At 38.8% G+C, this 22322-nt stretch overlaps 2 protein-coding genes and 2 long non-coding RNA genes across 4 annotated transcripts; 2 read left to right on the top strand and 2 right to left on the bottom strand.

The window, feature by feature from the left end:
- Positions 1-9266: 9266 nt before the first annotated feature.
- Positions 9267-10423, bottom strand: LOC124302484 (uncharacterized). Its single transcript, XR_006907715.1, has 3 exons — positions 9976-10423; positions 9581-9656; positions 9267-9510 (listed from the first exon to the last, which is right to left on the bottom strand). It is a non-coding gene; the product is annotated as an uncharacterized LOC124302484 (long non-coding RNA).
- A 1938-nt stretch (positions 10424-12361) lies between these two features.
- Positions 12362-14144, top strand: LOC124302482 (uncharacterized). The gene is made up of 2 exons (XR_006907712.1): positions 12362-12467; positions 13777-14144. It is a non-coding gene; the product is annotated as an uncharacterized LOC124302482 (long non-coding RNA).
- Positions 14107-19410, bottom strand: LOC124302455 (calcium homeostasis endoplasmic reticulum protein). Its single transcript, XM_046758658.1, has 8 exons — positions 19165-19410; positions 18073-18243; positions 16715-17387; positions 16507-16578; positions 15884-16280; positions 15395-15801; positions 14863-15237; positions 14107-14636 (listed from the first exon to the last, which is right to left on the bottom strand). The coding sequence occupies exons 1-8, from the start codon at positions 19181-19183 to the stop codon at positions 14342-14344; spliced, it is 2409 nt and encodes an 802-aa protein (XP_046614614.1). The 5' UTR covers positions 19184-19410; the 3' UTR covers positions 14107-14341.
- Positions 19411-19577: 167 nt separating this feature from the next.
- LOC124302471 (eukaryotic translation initiation factor 3 subunit G) lies at positions 19578-21919 on the top strand. Its single transcript, XM_046758697.1, has 3 exons — positions 19578-19734; positions 20430-20879; positions 21267-21919. The coding sequence occupies exons 2-3, from the start codon at positions 20432-20434 to the stop codon at positions 21680-21682; spliced, it is 864 nt and encodes a 287-aa protein (XP_046614653.1). The 5' UTR covers positions 19578-19734; positions 20430-20431; the 3' UTR covers positions 21683-21919.
- Positions 21920-22322: the final 403 nt, after the last annotated feature.

Genomic DNA, 22322 nt, shown 5'->3' with positions numbered 1-22322 from the left:
ACGTCACAAATTTTTCAAACTTATGCATGTATTTAAAAACAATCAAAAGAAAACAGTTATTTTCATTTTTTTTCTTATTTTTATTGAATAACCTTTATACATAAATTTCGTGTTTTAGTATTTTAAATTTTAACATGTAACGTCACAAAGCTTTTGACCCCCCCTGCCCCTTGTCACACTATGTCACATTACGGTGATACCCTCCCCTCCATTAACGTGTGACGTAATTTATGGATGGCCCCTTACCGGAAAGTCTAGTATCCGTTACTATTTTTTCTCATTACGATCATCGTTGCTATATTTTCTTGTAACTGTTGCGAAAATTTAATTCTTGTGCAACGATAAATTGACTTTAAAGCCTTGTTTAACTAAAAAAGTAGAGTAAACCGCAGAAATTGATTTTGCGTTGCGATTACCAAAAAAGGATCCACAATAGCGCAAAATTGTTACGTGTATTTCGTTTTTCGTAATTCCAACAATATTTAAACAGTTTTTTCAACGATACCTGTATTACTGAATTTTTCTAGTTACTATAAGAAGTGAAATTTTTGCTCAGTGTACAATTGTTCAGCATTTTGAGAATTCTTACTTTCTACTTCGCCAGACTTTACGAAAAACGAAATTAAGCAGATTGTCCGAGACCGTGATTCGCTGGATAGTCAATTTCATACCGAGAATAACAAATACATGGCGTACTATTGTTGTTCGGTTGTTGTTCCAACTGATAAATGAAAGCGAAATATCGAGCTTTGATCCGCTGGTTATTCACCTAAAACAAAAGCTCTTGTAATTATAGTAGACCAAATACTGGCATCATCCAAACGCGAAGGTATTTGTCTCGAGACAACAATGACAGTGAAAATTCTCTACTGATATAACGGAATAGTCTAAAACATTTCGCATACCTGTAATATTACATTTATATTGGCAAGGGAATAAACATGCGGCTAACCGCATTTTTAGCTCCGTATTTGATATTGTCTACGAAAGGAATTTATCATCACACATAAAAAAGATTTTATAAATATTATTCTTTGAGTATCTGCACGCCCATTACCAAGTCCCTAATTTATTCCTATATTACAGTTATAGGAACCCAAAAAAAAAAAATTGGAGAAAAAAAGGCGCCGAAATTTTATTTTCGAGTATATATAATCAGCATAAAAATGATAATTTACCCAAAACCATTTATAAATAGAGTCGCTGACCCTCGATTTGATCCTGTAATATAAAACGCATATAAACGCGACGTAATGCATACGGTTGGAATTTGTGTAACCTGTTCGAAGTAATTGAATTAATTCGAATGCTATCCGCCGCGATAAAGTGCGTCAATTCCAACGTGTTTCTCAATTTTTATACTGTTTTTTGCTCTTCTTCTTTGGCTTTGATACTTATTTTCTCTAAAGTTTTTATAAGCGTACCGTTCTATGGAATCTGTACACTTGAAAATATACTCGCCACAATTAAATTATTACGACGACGGAATGGCAAAATTACATAACGCAGGTATATTTTATATATATATGTACACACGCACTATACATTACTATAAATGTTCTAATACAAGTTTACGACATCCTGTTACGTGTCCGTTTTCCAAGCCAGACCGATGACGTTTAGGTACATACCTGTCTGCAGGATTACACATAATTTCGAAGGACAATTCAACGAACGGAACGAAAACGTCGAAGAGACCTGCTAGACGGACAAATATTTGCGAATCTTTTGTCGATTTTCCGATTACACCGAGTCATCCTGACAATCGATTAAAATCATGGTGAAAAATCACCGGAGATATGTATTTTTCTATCAGAGTTGTACTCCAGAGTTAATGCCCGTAAAATTTCTGCAGATTCTCTCGGATATTTTTTCTTGTCGATTGATTTTCGCGAAAAATTAGCACAGAGTAACACGCAATAATGTTAAGGCTTGACGAAGACGCATGGTACAAATAATTGCGTGCTTTGTTTGTTCTGCGAACATCAAAGTTATACGTATGAAAAAAGAGAATCAATTATTTGCAGTTTTTTACCATAACCGAAAAACATATACTTAGTTCGATCTGGGTAAAAAATGAAAATGAGTTTTCTGACCGTGAGCAGAAAATTAAGTATAATTTGCCAACATTATTTTTTATTATAGTCACCAATTACGCTATGTTTTCGTTCCACTATTGCGATAATTTGAAATTGGTGCAACGATGAATTGATATCAAGTCGTTGTGTTAAACTAAAAAATTGCGGCAGGCTTGAAACTAAACAAACAGCTCTAATCTTGCAATAATAATAAGAAAACATAGTATCGACAACACGAAATAGACGTTTACGCGAATTTGTTTTTGGAAAATCCCATCAGTGTTGAAACCGTTCTTATAACTGTATATATCAGTTTCGCATAAAAAAAAAAAGACAATTTTTTTTCAACCGTTCGGAATGAAACGTTTTTCATCAACACCTGCACACGACTACAGTGTCAAAACGTTCCGCATAATAACAGTAATCGATATTCCGGAGACGCCTCGCGTTCCCCGGAAAATCTCGGTCGAAGAGGGTCGGGAGGGGGCGGGGGGGGGGGGTCAAACTCGTCGCGGGAAAACCCCGAAGCGAATTTTAGGTCGATTGCGAGAGTTTCCGTACCCGGGAAAGAGGCGTCTTCGACGACCTTCCGAGCCAGCGACGCCCTCGCCCGTAAAGAGATACGCTACTGGGAACCGTTTAGGCCATGGCTAGACGTCGAGCTCCCGTCCGGCGTCCTGTAAGGAGGAGGAGAAGGAGAAGGAGGAGGAGGTGGAGGAGGGAGGCTTCGCCGTCGTCGCCGTCGCCGCGTTCTCCACGCTGTGTGACACGTGCGCGTGACGTCACGGGGCCTGTCACGCGAGCACCGTGTGCCCTCGGTCACGTGTTCCGTCACGCGCTCTCCTCGCTCCGGCCTGTTTGCTACACTTCTTTCTGAAAAAGAGCTACGGCCTAAGCGCACGTCTCGGATAATACCTGTGACGCCTAGGATACCTAGGTATGCGCTGTGCGTGGAACGTCTGATACTCGGTGTCCGGAGTCGTTTTACGCTCATGCAGGCTATCCGGGGTTCGAACACGATCGTGCATCCTCGATGGAAAAACTGCTCGGCCTACGATCCAATTGGAACATGTTCCCGTGACGTCAGAGACTGCTTGTCGGCGCCATTTTATCACCACATAACCTAAGTTTTTCATTTTAACGAAGGCGATGAAGGCAAATCGTCATTCTTGGGGCTTCAAATTACTCGTGTCACGTAAATTGATTGAACATCAATCAGTAATACATACCTGTTGTACTATCCACGCGGGGAAAAACGTGGTTAACGGTCAGCTGTCGGCCTGGTTGCATTAGTTCGATTTTTTTCCACCAGATGAGGCATTTCAAAGTGAGAATCCCAATAATATAGCTGTAACAAAACGCAGCTTAGAAAGCAGACGAGGATGTTAAGCCCTGTACTCTACGACTTGGAGGTTGATTGGTTTCGACTTGGAGGTCGTCCGCGGAATCAGATTTATCAACACGCAGGCACGCTGCTATCGGAGTTTTGATCTTGACTTTTGATAATATCGCAGAGATCGTAAGACGGAAGGCAATGGTAGTTCCGATTCTCGAAAACTCCCCTGCGAACAGAAGTCCTCCTGTCCTAGCTGCGGACAGCTTTTTTCTTGGTTTTGTATGCGCTTACGGCGTGGCTGATTGCATCAAAAATTAGCCGCGAGCTTCCTCTCCAATTACCAGAGCAATAACTAATATCATGATTTCCAGTAAAAAATCCGTAACAAATTCAACGACATTTCCAGGACATTATCAGGTTATTCAAGGACATCAAAAATAGAACATTTTCAGGACGCAAGAAAATTTCAAGGATAATTTCCAGGACCATTCGACACCGTGAATATCCTCCCGGTATTCCACTCCCACCCGGTGTGCATCACTTAATGCACCTCACCGGCGGCGATGCGAGGTAAATAGCGACGGACACGTGTCAGGTGTGTATATACTCGTCGAGCTCACGGACAGAAGGATACGAAGATGCGTGTGAGTGAGAGAGGTTGGTACCATTCCGAAGCGCAGGTTCGAACCAGTTCGAAGTGCAGGTGCTTCGATCCTCTCGGTTCATGCGGTGGTATGGGAGTAAAAACCGTTGCACGCCGTCTCATTGGTGCTGGTACTTATTTTCCTCGTAGCAACATGTCGCGTCGTTGAGGCGAAGACAGATATAGATACGTTATGTTTGCCCAAGATTCTCTCGAGCGTATAATACGGGGAATTATCCTGAACTTAGCAGCTAAGCGTGAACGGGACGATTATTCTACTGTAATAACCGACTACTGAATAACGTGGGCGAGAACTTCGCTCTGGAATTGCGTCATCTCGAAGGTCACCAATCCGTGCAGTTTAGAGAAATCTCGGTACTAACTGAAACGAGAGATAAATTTTTTTTGTACGCTTGCACAAGTTTCTTTTACAATATAATACGACAATATCGTTAAAACGAATTCCTCTGTGGCAATAATGCGACACGTGTGACCGTATTGATGAACTAGAACTCTAACGGCTTGCAAAAATCTCGTGCAAGCTTCAAAATTACCCCACATTTACAAGTACCAATTAAGTGCAGTTGTTTAAGTTTATTTAAGATTCTCAAGTAGCTCGAGTAAACTTCTGCACATGAAAATATGTTTTTCCGCCATCGATTTACCCTGAAATACAACCCTTCCAAAATTGCTTTTTAACAGTGTCCAACTTTCTGCAACAATGACGTTGTGTTCCGCGAAAAAGTCGGTTATCGTGTACGTCTTTGTAGATTATTCTTCACTGCTTTCCTTGACGTTTAGATCCTGAACAGTGGCATGATCGCGATGGCAGAAAGGCCATCGTTACATGTGCGTAATATCAAAAGGCCGAACGTTAAACAGACACTGACAAATCGGTTATAAATAAGCGCTGCAGCAGCGTTTAGTCGCAACCATCATGAATGATTCACCTATTTCGCAGCCAAAGTTCTCCACTGTACCGATCGTCGAAGGACCTAAAGATCTTCAGGGGAACCCCCGGACATCCGGAATGTGTCATGACGAGACCGTTCTGAAAACTAAACTTGCGATCGATGCTGAACAAATATATCTATGCAAAAGTGCTTCGTGCCACGCACGCACTGTTTAGACGAAGTCAAAGCTTTCCAGCACAAAACAAGTAAGCAAGTGAACTTGGTGAAGAGGAAAGACTCGAGTATCTCGAGTACGTATTCGGTCTACACAGCACGATCGGAATAATTGAGTCAAGCAATGCAGCCTTCGATGTCCAGCGTGTTGCGCAACGTTGTTATTCGTCGTAATCGTCGCTTTCACTCCGGACAAATATTCTGTTCGTGGTGAAAATAATCTCTACGCTAAACTACGATAAAATTCAGTTGGTTAAAGATTGTAGGAAGTATTAGAAAATCATAGGAAATCGTCTAAAAAGCGTACAACATTGGGGAAAATTGTCAAAAATCGCAGTATTTTGCATAGAAAATTACAAATTTCTACGAAAAATTATAAAAATCTGTAATTTTCTGTAAAAAATAATGACAATTTCGAATCCGGACAACGTACATTTTTTTTCTCGTATTATTCCAAGAATTTCATTGAAAAGTACAACTTTTTGTAAACTCGAAATTTTTTCAAAAAATTGTGACGATCGGCAATTTTATAGTTCGATTTAGATCGATAAGATTAACGAATATTTATGAGACAGTATGAGATATTATTTTCGAGTTACCGCCAGATGTCGCATTTCTCCCACAAGGAAAACTTATTGCAGACAACTTAAGTACCGAATAGAATTTCTGGGTACGTCCGAAGACGGATTGTCTTATTTCTCGATCGTGAGTGTGATCTAGACGGATTTAGAGAACCTTTCGTATATTTATAGTCACTTTCGGTGAGTCTTACGAAATAAAACCAACATTTATCATTCCGGTAAAAATAGAAAGTTCTACGATATTTTACAGTAATCTCTCTCAATAGGGCGGCTTCCCCACTCGCAAAAAATTCTCTGACAAAACTGCGAAAGTATTTTGAATTTCTCTACTTAACCGTAAAATAAAATTCGTCGTGGACAGGTTGTAAAAATTATTCCTACCAGGGATTACGTGATTTGAGGTAGAGCGTCGACCGTTGATTGAGAAAACTGCGAAGATCGCATTACACGTACTACTTTTTCTCTACTGCATTCGACACGACGATTCGATGCAATTGCGGCACGTACGTGATTGAAAAACAAAGTATCGGGTCAATTGTGCGGGACGATAATACAGCGCCTGCACTACTATCTGCTCCGACATTAACAACATTAACACAACCAAGGCGACGACGTGACACTCGCGTTATCAACTGCTGCAGTCACGCGATCTGTTTGGCTGGGTGGCCGTCGGAATGACTTAGCCGACGGAATTACTTGCTTCGCGCGCGTGCACCGTGGATTACATTCTACACAGGGAGAATCGACGTTTAAACGATTCGTCCGAAAATAATTCTCGGCCTACCTATCAATCGGCGACGTCCTGTTACACATACATGTGTTTGTACCTACATGCATTCCGTATATCGGACGAATGCGTCGTATTTTTCAACCTACCCACGTAGCTCGTATTTTCCATCGCGGTACTCGCGGATATAGACGAGTTATTTTCGAACATACGAGCTAATATTAGCGGTGTGTGTATACATGGATAGACACGCGACAGTTTACCACACGATTCACAACTTCTTAGGCTGACTGCCGTTATGTTGGTCGGTTTATGGCCGATTTTTCTAATTGTAATAATTCTCCAATCTCCACGGAAATCCGACATGTGAAAATTATATATTTACCGTTCCCAGGCATTCATAATAGAGTAATCAAAGTTGTTTTTAGACAATTTTTTACGCCTGGTTCGCTTCAAAGTTGCAGGATAAAAATCCAATTGTTCGCAGTGCGTTTCTTAATCGAAAAATTTATAACCACGAACGATGAGCTGATTACTCTTTTCAGCGCCATATCACGTGCCATCCATCTCATACAAATTACCTGATTAATAATTCTTCGTTTCAATTCACCGAGCATGCAGTTCACTTCGGACGTAACCACGACGCTACAGCAATTCTCCATCTAGAAATTGGAAGAATTTCATATTTAAATTTACCAAAGTTTCTGGATGTTTCTTTCGTCGAATAATTGATACTCAGCATACGGACCTAACCAAACTCAATATGGCGTCGAAACTGAGAATCAGCTGATCAGTCTGGACGAATTACTCGAATATCGAGCCGCCTGTTGTTAGATTTCGTTGAATGCCAAGGGAAAAATTGATATCATGCAGGGAAAATAAGGCAGACTCCTATTTGATGATCTTTGGGTCGAATCTCAGTACTCCAAAATATAGGTAATCTTAAGTCTATTTTTAAAGACCAACATTTCAAATGTTCTCCGAAGAAAATTACAAGACGTATATACGTAACGCAGGACTGAAAATAAACGCCGAATCTACACATACGTGTAATGAATATTTGCGATATGACGGCTGTAGGAACCCCCGACAAACCTTGACATAACCATGAGTAAGAAGTGATTGATATAAATTGTTATTACTGCATAAATACTTGTATACAACAAAGTCAATGTATTGTACATTAACATACATTGTAATTGTAAGCAGCTTTAACGGTGTGTAATTATTCTTATAAATAACTGAAAATAATAAGGTGTTTACAAAATTCATTGTATAGAAATCTTGGCTTTGAAGAATGGCAACAAATTCATTCGGCGAACTGTTGCCGATTATATACGCCTCGGTATATTAACTCTGTGCTGAACTATAATAAGGCACTAACGACTGCTAACACTGTAAGTACTATACGTGAGCCACACGTGTAAGTTCAGCTGACGCATAGCCAGTAACGCGCAAACTGTGACGTATTTATATGTATACTTCTGACAATTTGTATCTTGACCCCGCTAAAAATAGAAAGAGAGAGAAAGAGAGAGAGAGAGAAGGATATACGTATAGAGCGGCCTAGAAAGAGCTTATTGAGTGAGTAGTTACGGTATAAAATCACAATTATCCCGGTAATCGAATTTTAATAGCCGTCACTTGTGACACGTGCAGTAGGTAAGATACCCATGTGCATACGTGACTGCACGGCGGTTTTATTACTTATTCAACGGAAACGTTCCAAAGGAAATCTTTAACACACGGTATGCAATAAGCTCAAATGTAGCCGCAGAGATTTTCCCCTGCCTTCCGTTCGTTTTACATTAGTCATTTGTTTTTCAAAGCGTAAAGTCACATTATACATAAGACGTGTAATACGAGTGCGTGCGTCCTTCTGCTCGTGTGTAACACGCTTATCGTGTTTGCCACGGTTTGACACCTTGACCCCATTTCTCATTTGGCTTTTGGCGATAAAATTATCCTCAAAACGCCGCTTTACTCGCCGATTATATTGCGGCCTAATCGACGGCTGGTTAGCCAGCTTTTATCAGTCTTATCGATACTGAAGGTATCGGAACGGCACGTCTCCGAATCATCTGCTTACTATCTGTTCTGTCTATCGCGTGTCGCGGATAAATTCATCCTCAGGATCAACGATCAGTTTTATACTCCGTTACGTAAGCTTGCGGTAAGACGTTTTTGGAGCATGAAAAATCTTACGTCTCTAGATGTCGGTCGTAACGCAAAGTCACATGAAATTTTTTGCCAGAGTTTAAACGCACTTCAAGTATAATCCATTTGGCAACATTAACATTTCTACGCGAAAGCATGAACGACGGTGTTGTAATATACAGAAATGGCGTACGTGTGGAACTGCACTGAACGGCCAGAGACAAATTAAGCGATTCTCTGCGATTATTGTAAGCAAAAATTGAGGACATATAACTGCCATGCGTTGCTTCAGCATCGTTATTAAATTCTCAGCTGAATACCGGATGTATGTAATCCCCCAAATCTGCACGAATCAAGTTGCAACGTGTCAGCACGCTCGTAAATTCCTGGAAACGATTCGACGACTCTCTTGCCGAAGGTGCGAGTTATAAATTTCGCAACTCAACCGCGATTGTATGTATTATACTTTCTCAAGAATGCTGTCCGTGGCGTTCAATTTTTGTACAAATACTTGCACCAATTCACAGTATGCAAACTCTCCAAGGCTATAAGAATTTTAGAGAGCATAATTCGAATCTATGAATTTACTATTGTCATTTCTTTATTTCTGCGTCAAATGAAAACATATTGGAGTATTTTTGTTCAAAATTGTGTACAGAGTGGGGCTGTTGAGTCCTTTTTCGCTGTCGAAATACGCAGACTTTCATATTTGAAGATACAAATGTCAACGTCGAAATCGACTAGGGCATCCCCGTAAAACCCTCTCTGCAACTTGTATTTATTGTAACGTGTACAGGAAAGTTTGAAAATTTATCGAGCGTAATGTGAGGCGTGTGCGGAATTCACCGCTCTCAAGATACACTGTAATAATTATTCATTTCGTTGAACACAGTCTGCTACATCGAATCAATTTATCAGAGATATATTATACCCGGTTGAGTATCTTTACGCAACAACGTCACATAGTCCGATGACAATTAGACAACTTCTCGGATACGTGTAAAAACCTGCAACAGAAGCAGTTTAACACGCGTGAAATCGTAATTTATCTCTTTGAAAGCTAATTATATTTGGTACACACGAGTTAGATTGTTTGTTTATAAAATTTGTTACAGCCTGGGGAAACGGTGACACAACTGCATATAACGACAGCAAACTGATGGTTTATTTCCGTATAGCGTATAACGTAAAATTCAGTTATCGCCGAGAACCTGACAATGGTGAATCGTTGTCAGGTCGTTACCAAAAATATGTTGTATTTCCTTCGGAAACAAACATCACGCTCCGAACGCGTGATTTTTGATCATCGATAGTTATATGGCGTACCGAAATAGATATTGCGATTCAGCGTGCGAACGACGGCCTGCTATAACGTTAACAGCCTTCCATCGACCTTGGTCAATTAAAACAAGAGTACCGACGTTTTGTTGCGAGTCGCGTTTCTCTTAGTTCCGGATCAGTGGCTACGCGCACTGTGCAGTAAGCGATTGCTGCAGTTTTCAGCGAGGTTGCAAAAATTACGGGGAAATTATGTGGCCCGATCCGATTATCCTTGAGCCGTAACGTCGCGACGCCGTGCAGACATTTGGAAAACGTAAACGTGCGCGCAGCTGATGTAGAACTTTCGCAACGAAAGCTCGAACGGAAAACACGGATGTTCTCACACGCCCTGGTTTGCACAATATATTCTCGGTCTTATGTGCAAGCGCGCATTACGTGCGACTATAAATACTACACCTAAATGGAATCTTTGCGGCAACGAATCGGACCCTGAATGCACATTTTGCGCACGTGTTGCGCGGCGCTGATCGTGAGTAAAAGCGTTGTGAGCCCCGTGACTGGTCGGCCAGCCGAGGTCCTTTCCTTCGAGAATCGCGCTCTCTCACACGTCGCATGTTTCTCAGTCAATCCTTCGCCCGTACAATTTGTTCGGAATTTGATCACGTTGCACTTACGCCATTACCGCAATTCCTTCCTTTCCTAACAAAGCCGTAATCCGCGATCATGTGGTAATATCTGTATACTTGGGTGCATCCGGTGACAAGTGAAATGCAAGTCACGGGCACGCAACGACGATACTCTGCTGATACTCTAGTCAGCACCATTTTTCGTCGTCACTGTAACGTATACCATGGGTCATTTGTGAGCCGAAAATTCTATTCCTTATAAAACTGGTTCAGAGGATTAGTTTTTATAATTTTAATAGTAAATTGGCATCGTCGGAATGTCCTGAGTAAGGATATGCAAACGCAAATGCGGTATCTACAATCGATAAATAGTTATTTAAAAAAGAAAACAAATTCCCTTCGCAGGAGCGTAACTTTTAAAACACCGCCAGGTCATTAATGACCCAGGTCTAGACCAGAGGGCTAATTATTCGCGTATTTCTATTATTATGCTTGGAGTGCAGAGTTTTAGTTTCTTTCGGAACCGTTATGACCTCGCAATTTTACTTCTAAAGTGATTTTGCAGTATTAAAGAGCTCGGAAAACCCCAGCGCTGATCATATGATCCAAGTAATTTCATGAATGTGACCTTGGACCGACAGCCAAGTACCCGTAACTGCCGTCGGTCCGATACACCAGACTCAGAGCTCATCGATATAATCATACAATTGAAGAATAAATTTGAGACGATGATTTGCAAGTAGAGCCTGCTTGAGTAGGGTATTAAAAATGTTTTCAAAGAGTAAAAGTCAGAATCTCAACTGCAGTGTTTTTACACCTGTTAATCTTACGATGTTTTTTACTGTTTCTGTTAAATTCTACCTGACGTCCAATTAGTCGAGAAAGGGACATTCAACTCAATTCTAAGACCAAAAATTTTCAGCTCCAAAAGTCAGAGAGAAAGAAAGGCTAACATCTTTGTATTTCTCCAGAAAATTTTAAATAGTTTTAAAAAATTATGGAACCAATGAATTACGACGCTATTTCAACGTAATTTCATGCAAGAAAAGGTTTGCGCTTCATCTGAATTCGCTGCGATGAACTTCTGAAAACCTACGGCGGAAAAATGTAAACATTTATCGCATCTTCGCAGCTCTCAATCCAACCCACCGAATTTCAGAGTAGGCTTATTTTTTTAGTTTTCACAATTCCCAAACGATAAGAAAGGCTTCCTAAAAATTGATTCTACAACGATCATTTGTCGCTTGAAAATCGGTAAGCTCAATTCCGCTGATCAGTCCTCACTTATTGTACAATTATTTTTTAATTCTCAACACGAATGCGTAAAAAAGAGGAAAAATATTAAGCAAAAAAAAAAAAAAAACGGGAAAAGAAAACGTGTTAGTTTTCATTGAAAGTTGCATCGGCTTAACTCCAAGATTGTGCTTTAGCAAAAGCTGCGAAGTTGATCATGAGGTCTGTTTACGTGCCCGAGATATCTGTGAAACCGGTTCAGCATTGGAAATATTCAGTTTGGTTATCAGTTCTCATTGGGGGGGGTCAAAGGGGCATCCAAGATTAAAACCCCTCGAAGCTCGTTCGCAGACGGTCAAATTATATCTATGCTCAATGATGTGTTCTCAAGGCAGAAACACGCTAACCGCGATAAGACATGTTTTTGAAACTTTGATCTCGTTGCGAGCAAACTTCTTTTACCAAGCATAGAGAAGTTATCTATTAAAATGTTCCGGTGTCAGAAACTATACCACCAGCCCGGAATCAACGTAACGTTACGTACTGGTAACGCGATTGTATAAAGTGTGATACGGTAATAGCAGTTCATCGTAGTGCCTCACCGCTGTCATTACAAGAAAATACACAATAAACTTGAGTGATAAATTGAACGAAACGTACGATGTCATCAGCAGATCAGTACGTCATCCAGTTTTTACAATGCGGATTAAAAGTAGATAATGCGCGTAGTTGCTCTCACAAATTGATCAAGATCGGAGAAAAATGAAAATTTTCCCAAATCATAGAAATAAAAAATTGCAGATAAACGAAAAAAATAGAAGGCAACTATCTTGAACCAGCACGTAATGTATCGGACCGTCTGCCAAAATTTTATGATTATCCAAACCTCCAAATCATTTCAAAAATATAAAAAATTGATCTCTGTACTTCCTAATTTTTATTTCTTATTGGCCCAATACTGTTTCTCGGTTTCCTATTTATTTTTTTTCCATCTTACAAGTTTTTTGCACGTGCAGAATAACACTCACCGGAATAACCGGTTAAAAATATTTTTGCACATCGTTGGTTATAATTATTGTTATTACTTATTTATTATTAACAGATTTATACCAACTGTACAGTATTTAGTTTTGAGCTATTTAGAATGTAGTTAAGTTCAACAGAATGATTAATTAAGTCTATAAATACAGTTATTGAATTTTCAACATTTTTTTTAAATAAGGCATGTTGTTGCCCCTGGAGAGAAATGCACTGACTTGAGTATGTACATATTATACTTTCAACAACTGTAATTGTAAATTAATGATAACGAGTCTATTCTCAGCTCGAAATAATAAACACATAAAATCAGTAATGGGAAATGCAAAATATGTACGTTATAAATAATGAGTAATGTATACGGGTATAGGCAATTTTCCGTTCTTTGATTAAGTTTTCTCTACCTTTCTTCATTGCTACAATGTAATATTTCAACCCACCATGATTTCTTTTCGTTTTTATTCTTGTTTCTTATGCGAGATATGCCTGAACTAAGCTTCACTGTTTCTAATTATTGACTTTTAGGTAGTTAAAAAAAAAAAAAAATCAAAAACCACTAATCTTTTTACCAACCGCAAATAACCAAAGTTTTATCAATACTTGATCTTAGCTCAAACAGCGAACCTCAATTAACTGACATAAATCCTTTTACATGATTCTAATCGAAAGACAATCCGCCATTAATTATTCGTGATTTCTATAATCCAAAAATTTGTTTTACTGATCAGGCAAATCAAATTGGTAGTATACAAGCATGCATTCGTTTTTTTAAATTCTGTAACGTTTTTTTTCTTATTTATTCTCCTTTCGTACAGATTATCTTCATTGTATGAACAAATTTCTGTAAACGTATTGACATTGTACACATCATTTGATAACATAATATTCTTGTTAATGCTTGAATGCGCCCTTTCTACTAATTGTTGTTTCTTTTTTTGTGTTGTTTCAGAATAGCAGTTAAAATTGTGAAACGTTCCTCGCAAATAGCTGACGAACTTTTAAACGATGAAATAACTGTGTAGACTTCGTTATTCGTGTAAGAAAACGCATTGTGATCCGTACATATAAAAACTGACACATATTGCCGGGGTTGAATACGATAAAGTAATAAATAATATCGTTCAAAAGTCAAAGAACCTTTAGGCTTTGACCATGACTAAAGACCATGCAAAAATCAGGGGCTATCGTTAAGTTTCCATTTTGATGAAACAATAAACAACGTAGTAAGTCTTTTTTAATTATTCCACATTGTTATAGGGTGTTTTTATACCAAATGGTATGAATGCAAAATCTTTTATTTTACGAAAATGTCTTCCTTCGTCAAGTAAAAAAATGCGTCTCCCTTTTCATTTCTGTTCCTTTGCTCACAAGCAACGGTTACACTGTGTACATCTATATTATGTACACGTACAAGTATACGTACGTACACACGTGAGTATACGTATAAACAGCCGCACTTTTGTCTTACAATGTCGATATTAGAGACAATATCATATATTTAATTATAAAATAATTCAATCTCGTTCTGCTCTTTCTTCCGCTCTTTCCTCCGCTCTTGCTTTCATTCGCGTGATAAAAGCTTGGCCTTTACTTTTTCTGAAGTTCTCGTACGGGTCATTCAAATTAATCCCAACACCTTTGTACTGGTCATTTTTGTCCCGTATTTCCCCTCCTGATATCGGTGCTTCAATTCCTTGTTCATTTGCACCCAAACCAGCTCCACCCCATCCCATTTTTTTCAACAATTGATGGCCTTTATTACTCTCATCTAAACTTATCTCCTGCTGTGCTTTGCTGTACGTTGATCCCCTATTGAAGTGTATAAGTCAGCATTTCGTTATCACATATTGGTAAAATTCATTTGAATGGAAAATGTACTTTTGTACCGGAACTATATCGAAAAAAGTCAACAAATTGATTTTTCCATTTGACAAAGTTACGAAAAATCGTAAAAGGAAACTAACCACGCGAATTTTAAATAATTTTAACTCACTAATTAAGTTTAAAAAAAATATAATGACGTAAATATGCTTACAGAAAACTAGGTGGCGTAGGACTTCGGTCAGATCTGTCCCCTCGCTTGCTGTCTGGACTCCTTTCTTTGTTGCTATTTCTTCTGTTTCTCCTACTCCTGCTATTGTGATTGCTACTATTACGGGAATTGCGCCGGTGATTACTCGTTGGTGATCTAGATCTGCTTCGGCCCTTCGATCTAGACCTGGATCTGCTGCGAGATTTACTTCTGTATCGTTTTTTGGGCGGACTCGGGCTTTTAGATCGTGGCCTTAAAATAGGGGACGGTGATCGAGACCTCTGTCTTAATCCACTCAGAATGTCTTCCTCCTTTCGTTTGCGTGCCGCATTTTTCGCCTTGTAGTACTCATACAGACCGAGTTTCTCCCAGCCGTCACTAAAATTCGATAGTAACAATATAAGCATGCATGCATTTAGTCCAATAGTAATATACCTAACATCAGCGTCACATCGCTGTGAATTGGTGTATTTGCCTGAATATCGTATGTAAATGTGTCGGTATAACATGAAATTATTACTAAACATTGATTTACCTATCCCTGGGTGAATCGTGATTTGGAGGAGCATAAAATGCTTCGACTGCAGCAACTAATCTATCACTCGGTGGAGCCGGTGGTGGAAGTCTTATAGCATCTGGATCTAATGACTTATATTCGCCGTCCTCCAATTTGATGAGTGGGACCATTAAGCCAGCTGGTAATTCGAAGTATGGCATACTAGGCATAAGATCTTCCATGGATGGTTCGTGAATGATCGGTGGAGGGCCAAAGCCAGGTGGTGGTTTAGAGAAGTCCGGTAATGGAACATTGGTAAACGGAGGTGGTTCCGGAGCCCCAGGAACTCCCCAGCCTGGTGGGGGCTGACTAAAATTCATATCACCACCAGACATTGGAGGAGGCGGCCCAGTGTGAGTTGGTGGTATGTTTAAATTTGTTTGGTTCTGTATAAAACATTTTTATTAATTAGAAGCGCGAAACATTTTTTGAATATGCAATATCAGTTTATTTTACAACAAAGCTTACCATTTGCGGTGGCGGAGGTGGTGGAGCTTTAAGCTGCTGATCAATGGAAATTTTCTGCTGCTCTATAGTTTGAATTTGTCTCATAGCATGATTGATGAAGGCCTGATGCTGAGCTTGATAATTTTCAAAAGTCTGTTTGGTTGATGTTGTGATTGGTGTAATGGCACTTGCATGTTTTGAAACTAAACTGGCCTGGTATTCTGACCAAGATATACTCGGTTGCTTCAACTTCTCGATTATTCCATCGTCAAAGTAATTATTTTTAGATTCCCAAAGGCTTAAAAGTTTGTTCAATTTATTAAGCTGTTCATCGGTAGCAGCCAATGACGTGTTGCAGAACATCGGGACAACAACGCTTTCCATTGCTTTGCGAAGATCGATTGATTTTTTCCTCGCACTAAGAAATTGTTTTAAGATTTACAATAATGTATACATGATTATATTGTATGTGTTGGATAAAAAGGTACAGAACCAATTCTAGAATATCTTTTATAAACCAGTTATATGCATTTCCAGTTTGCATTCATTTGACCAGTCTGCTTATCCTACCTTCAGGTAAGCACTGAGTCGAAATAAACTTTTGAAATAATAATCCTCTTTGTGAAATACGCTTGTATGCTTACCAATGATGAAGAACATCGTTTACTAAGTAAATCACGTGTAACTTCTGGCTGAAAGCTGCTCCTTGAATTACTCTAAAATTTATTACAGAAATTACTATAATTCGATTAAAAAAAAAAATTAATATGGTTTTGTTGCCGGCTAAGCTTTGATGTGAAATTTTGATAACTTTAAACACATCGAGAAATGGTGATGAACAGATATACATACTTTTTCAGCAAATGCTCAGCGATAACTTGATTGCTTTGTGCTGTGATAGAATTCTGTAGTATCCAAGCCTTTCCGGCACTGATGCTGTCCTTAGTGCAGCTCTCGATAATGGGTTGTAGTACAGAATCAAATGCAGAAAGGTCAGTGTTTGTATGCTGAGCATTATTTTGCAGCGATGCTTCTTGAGCTTGTCTGACAGCCTCCTCGACTCTCCCTTGTTGTTGAGCCATTAAAGCGGCGTGTTGGGCAGCGAGGTTTTGCTCAGATTGCCTAACTTGTTCTCGGAGTGTAGCTTGCTGTGACTGAAGCTGCGCAAGTTCATTTCGCAACCAACCTGAAGGACCAGCAATATTGACTCCAGGATTAACTCCACCGATCGGCGAATTCACGTTCCTTATTGGTCCAGGAATGGCCCCAACAGGTGGTCCCACATTTCCAGGCCCTCCGATTGGTCCTGGAACTCCGGATACTCCGGGTACCCCAGTTATCCCTGGTATAACGGGCCCTGGGTTCCCGACCACTTGGCTTAAACCGTTGTTTTGAGCGCTCAGGCTCGAGGCAAGACTGACGTTATTTTGTGGCGAAGCGACGGCCGCGGCTGTTTGCTGCTGCTGCGAAACGTTTAAACGTGGGTCGGCATTTTGCATTGGATTTATTCCTTTTTGCTTTAAAACTGTAAACGAATGACGGTGGATTATTGCAATTTGTTTTCATTTCTTCATGATATTGAAAAAATAAACTAATGGTCCATGTTTTTTACTTTTTTTTTGTTATTTTTTTGTCATTTTTAATTCGGTTGTTTTTTGGATGAATATCTTCGAATGGCACATATTAATTTTTCTGGCATCATGTAAGAATGCATTAAGTCTACTGTTAAATTTAAAGCGCCACTGAAACACAGAATGTGTTGTTTTCTTTCTTTCATCGTGCTACACCAAACAGTTGAGTACAGGAGCATGTATGTAAAACAGATTTTACTGCGGCAGTGTGTAGTACTCTTCATAAACATAAAAGTAGTTGGTATTTTAAACATTTGTATCCTTGCCGATCTAATCTTGGATCAGATAACAATCCTAAAGCTACATCTTGTTCTTATTTGTATTTTAAGAAAGCCCCTTTCACATTTCTAGTTTTTTTCAAGTCTTATAATAAATAACGATTCCCAAAATCTTGAACGATGTCCTGATTTGCACAAATGACATTTTTCATCTCATTGCACGGTGGTGATGTTTTGTTCATTTGATGATTTCATACGTTTTCTCATAGCCGTTTTTTTGTTTTTTTTTTTGGGTTTGCTTCTAGCTCATTGAACGAAGACCTTTTTTTGTACGTTGTTAAGGGGATTTGTTCCCACTTACTGGCTTGCTCCGTTGTCACTTTGTATTGATAGTAGTTAAAGTGCTCTCCGCCAAACAGGAAACCAAACTTCGGGTTATCCTTTTGCTTGTTTTTCGTCATCTGCTCAAACTCTGGTCCGTTACGTGCGACAAATTGAGCCAGCTTGTCTATGATGTTGCGCAAGTCCGTGTCTATTAAATCATTGAAAACAGAACTTTGTTAGAACAATCGGCATCCAACAACAATGTAAGCTTACATCATATTTCATGGAAAAAAAGGATCATCATCTTACCCGGTATTATTTTCTAGACAGATTATTTTCTAAAATATTCAAGAAATCATTATGACATATAAGTACAATATCCTAGTTACAGTTCTGATATAAAAAATAATCCAACATTTAGATAGCTATCCTGTTATTTATTAACTTTAAAATATAAATGGAAACAATATGTAACCATCGCAGAACAAGATATGATATCAAGATAAGGATATCAATATAATGTTATTGCGGTATTGAAGAGTATCAGATATTTCTCTTGAGACAAATCGTTTATGATATAACTTAAAAGATTCTCCAGACTTGTTTGATCGCAATTTAGATGTCGATTACGTGTTGTGAAATGAATATGGAATACAAATATTTACCCTATTAAAATCATAACCATACCTAAGGTTTGATTAACAGATTGTATGTCTTGAAGGGTGATTGTAGGAGAGAAAGCAGCGAACGGACAATGAATGTGAACGTGGAAAACAAAAATAATCACCGATATTTCGCCGAGTGTTGTAAAAGATTCGTAGATAGTCATACTTAGTAATAAATCAAAATTCCAAATTCTCATCGGGGTGCCGATTTCGGCAATTTTAAGGTGGACGTGAGACGAGCCACATAACCTAATACAATTCCTGTACACAACGATATGTTTGTGTAGCACAGGGTGAGAGAAATGTGCATTGATTTGTATTTACTCGTCAAGTTGTAAAGGTGGAGAGTAATATTGTATTGATGGGCGAAAAATTAAGCCGAAAAATTAATTGATACGTGATACGTAGTGTGGAAATAATACCGCGCTTCGTTGATTCTTGGGATTGTGATTTTTTTTCTCTACCTGCAGGAGCCTGATCCATTTCTTCTTCGTGGGTACTCGAGACTCGTCGTGTAACGAATAATTCACACTTAATAATGAAACTCTATCGTATTTTCAACTGTAATGTTGTGCCGAAAACCATTATGCTCACGATACAGCGACAACGCTAGACATCGCCATTTTTTTCACTTCGTCTCCCTCGCCGTTGACTCAAGAATGTAAAGACAGTTCCCCTAGTGGACTTTGGTGTGACAACCGAAAATCGTCGTGCGCTTGCGCCCTCTGAGATGTTCCAACGGTAGAGTTGAGAACTTATTGCAGAACATCAGAGAGATACGATTTCGACATGATGCTGGCTGCATTCACCGTGATCCACAGACAACTTATAGCCATTCATCTACATTCGTCGCTAAAGTTTGCGATGTAACGCACAGAGGGAGCAGCGATCGCCCCCAACGCCACTGGCGTTTCTTCCATTTTGGCTGATCGTCTATCCGACGGACATATGTACGACGAAGCGTTGTCAAGTTCTTTTAAAATCTTCCAAGTATTACGTTTCGTTACACCGATACCGTTACTCACGGAGAACAGGTAAGTTTTAATACCTGCTATTCCATATCATTTTTCATTAAGGTGCTCAACGCCGGCTGAGATTCCAAAATTTATGACACGTGAGGTTGATCTACTCAAATGCAATTTTCAGTATCTTCTACAATGTTACGATCATTTTACCAGGTTAAAGAGTCTTCCAGTTGCCAAATCATTGTGTCGTGTTTCTAAATTTAATCGACACTACTTTCATGAATTGATTGGAATGATGGGTATCAATACTCGAGACGTTGCGATACCCTAACCTCAAATAGTTCAATGCTCCATCCTGAGTCGTACTATCCTTTCAAACGCAGAGATATTCTGGATCTCCACCATTCTTTGAAATCCTAAATATATCTTTATAAATTTATGAAGATCGTTTACTTTGTAAATTGCTCGCTATTATTCCGTTCGCTATCTACACTTCCTTAATCAATCAAGTGTAAACAAATGTTTCTTAACAATCGAAGGTTCCTGTACAGGGAAATTGATAGTAATTGAAAATCGAAAGTCTTCCGCTTGAATTGGAATTCTTCTAGAGGCTGAAAAGTTTGATAAGTTACAATTAAAAGACATGTGAAACGTTAAAGAGAAACAACTAGTAAAAGGTAGAAAAAAACGCTAGGATTGATATACTTGGCCCAACACTATTGTTTACCCATCTACTAGATTAGAGGTGTTTTTCAAACTTTCAGACATGCCGGTAACAGAAGAAGTTAAATCCAGTTGGGCAGATGAAGTTGAGGAAGAAGGAGGAGCACTGCCACCACCGACAGAGGTCTATGAAAATGGATTCAAAATCCTTACAGAATACAAATACAACGAAGACGATAAGAAAGTAAAAGTTGTCCGTACATACAAGGTGGAACGTCGTATAGTATCAAAGACTATAGCCGTGCGGAAGAACTGGGCAAAGTTTGGAGACTCCTCGGACGACAGACCTGGACCAAATCCAGCCACAACTGTCGGAGCAGAAGATGTCTTCATGCAGTTCATTTCAAATAAGGAAGAAGAGAACAAGGTCGAAGAAGACTCACTTGACAAATTGAAGAGTATCGGGGACAAGGGTGTCGTCAAGTGTCGTAACTGCAATGGTGATCACTGGACTTCAAAGTGTCCTTACAAAGACACTATACTCGCTGGAGGTAACTTGATACTGATATTTACCCATTATTTGAAGTTCTTGCATTCACTCATCCAAAAACTTTATAATATTCAGGAGCCCTCGCTATACAAGTTCTGAGATTAGAATAGATTTATAGGTATTAGTAAAATTTCGAAAAAGTAAGACGAAATACTGAGAGATTTTATACTGTAACAGAAAGTTTTTGACTCAAAGGAAACATTTTTCCAAATGTTAGAACTGCGTCCTTAAAGTTTGAACATTTTATTATTCTTCAGATGAACCGACCATTCAATTGTTGAAATATTTTTACCTTCAACCAGTAATTGTGTTCGGTAGCAAAAGAGAATTAAGCTTTTCTCAGTCCATCTTTCTAATTTACTGATAATCTTGAAATGTTTTACTCCAGGTAAAGTTCCAGATGATAAGAAACCAGCTGGAGTGCCAGGAGCACCTGGAGCAATGTCTGATCTGAATAAACCTCAGGGTAGTAGATACGTACCACCCAATATGCGAGATGGCGGTAATAGACGTGGAGATTCGATGCAGATGACGAAGCGTGACGATACAACAGCGATCCGAATTTCCAACCTCTCTGAAAGCACTTCCGACGCCGATTTGGAAGAGCTTGTTAAGCCTTTTGGACCAATTCAAAAACTGTACCTTGCTAAGGAAAAGCTAACTAATTCGTGTAAAGGATTTGCTTATGTTCATTATAAATTCCGAGCTGATGCTGCTAAAGCTATTGTTCAATTACATGGACATGGTTACGATCACCTTATTTTAAATGTGGACTGGTCCAAACCCCCCACACAAAGTAATTAGATGTCAATTGCGCATGTGACTCCGTTTTACAAGATTAAATCCTTCTGACGCAATAATTGATCATTCGTTAAGACCCTATTGATATGTATCTTGTGTAATAAATTATAATCAAATATTTCAATGTTTATATATATATATAAATTGAATGAACGGATTCCACGTTTCAGTAACCAAGGTATTGTTTTGCACTCTCTGCAGTTGTATCTTTGATTCTTTAATAAATTGTCCAAAGTATAACTCCGCTGATTATTGATAGTTACACACTTGCAACAAAATAACTTTAAAGTGAGTTGGGTATTGCTGAAAACTAAGCAAAAGAGAATTGAACTCAGATTAACCATAATGATTCATTTTTATAGAATATACATAATAATAATTAATTCACATAGTCGTCAATAATATAATCATCCAGTAAGCCCGGATTTCCAGGAAAATTCGGTACTATATTGATGCAAGAAAGGAAAATACCGAATTATCTTTAGTATCAAAGGACTTTCCTTTCTATCCATCTTAAAAATAGTATACATACATTCTTACATCTAGTATCATGGGTTTCCAAAAAAAAAATCACAAGAAATCAAACTCGCTTCACATCACTCATGTCGGGAGAAGCATTGTAGAATTCATTAATTCACGTTAT

The sequence above is a fragment of the Neodiprion virginianus genome, chromosome 4, assembly GCF_021901495.1.
Source record: "Neodiprion virginianus isolate iyNeoVirg1 chromosome 4, iyNeoVirg1.1, whole genome shotgun sequence".
In the NCBI taxonomy this organism is placed as follows: Eukaryota; Metazoa; Arthropoda; class Insecta; order Hymenoptera; family Diprionidae; genus Neodiprion; species Neodiprion virginianus.
The sequence above is the reverse complement of the archived record's forward strand: the minus strand, read 5'-3'. Positions and strand labels throughout refer to the sequence as shown.

Coding starts and splice junctions, on each gene's coding strand:
- LOC124302455 (XM_046758658.1), bottom strand. Junction 16,281..16,506: donor AACGATGTTCTTCATCATTG/GTAAGCATACAA, acceptor ACAATTTCTTAG/TGCGAGGAAAAAATCAATCG. Junction 15,238..15,394: donor CACGATTCACCCAGGGATAG/GTAAATCAATGT, acceptor ATCGAATTTTAG/TGACGGCTGGGAGAAACTCG.
- LOC124302471 (XM_046758697.1), top strand. CDS start 20,432: ATGCCGGTAACAGAAGAAGTTAAATCCAGTTGGGCAGATGAAGTTGAG. Junction 20,880..21,266: donor AGACACTATACTCGCTGGAG/GTAACTTGATAC, acceptor GTTTTACTCCAG/GTAAAGTTCCAGATGATAAG.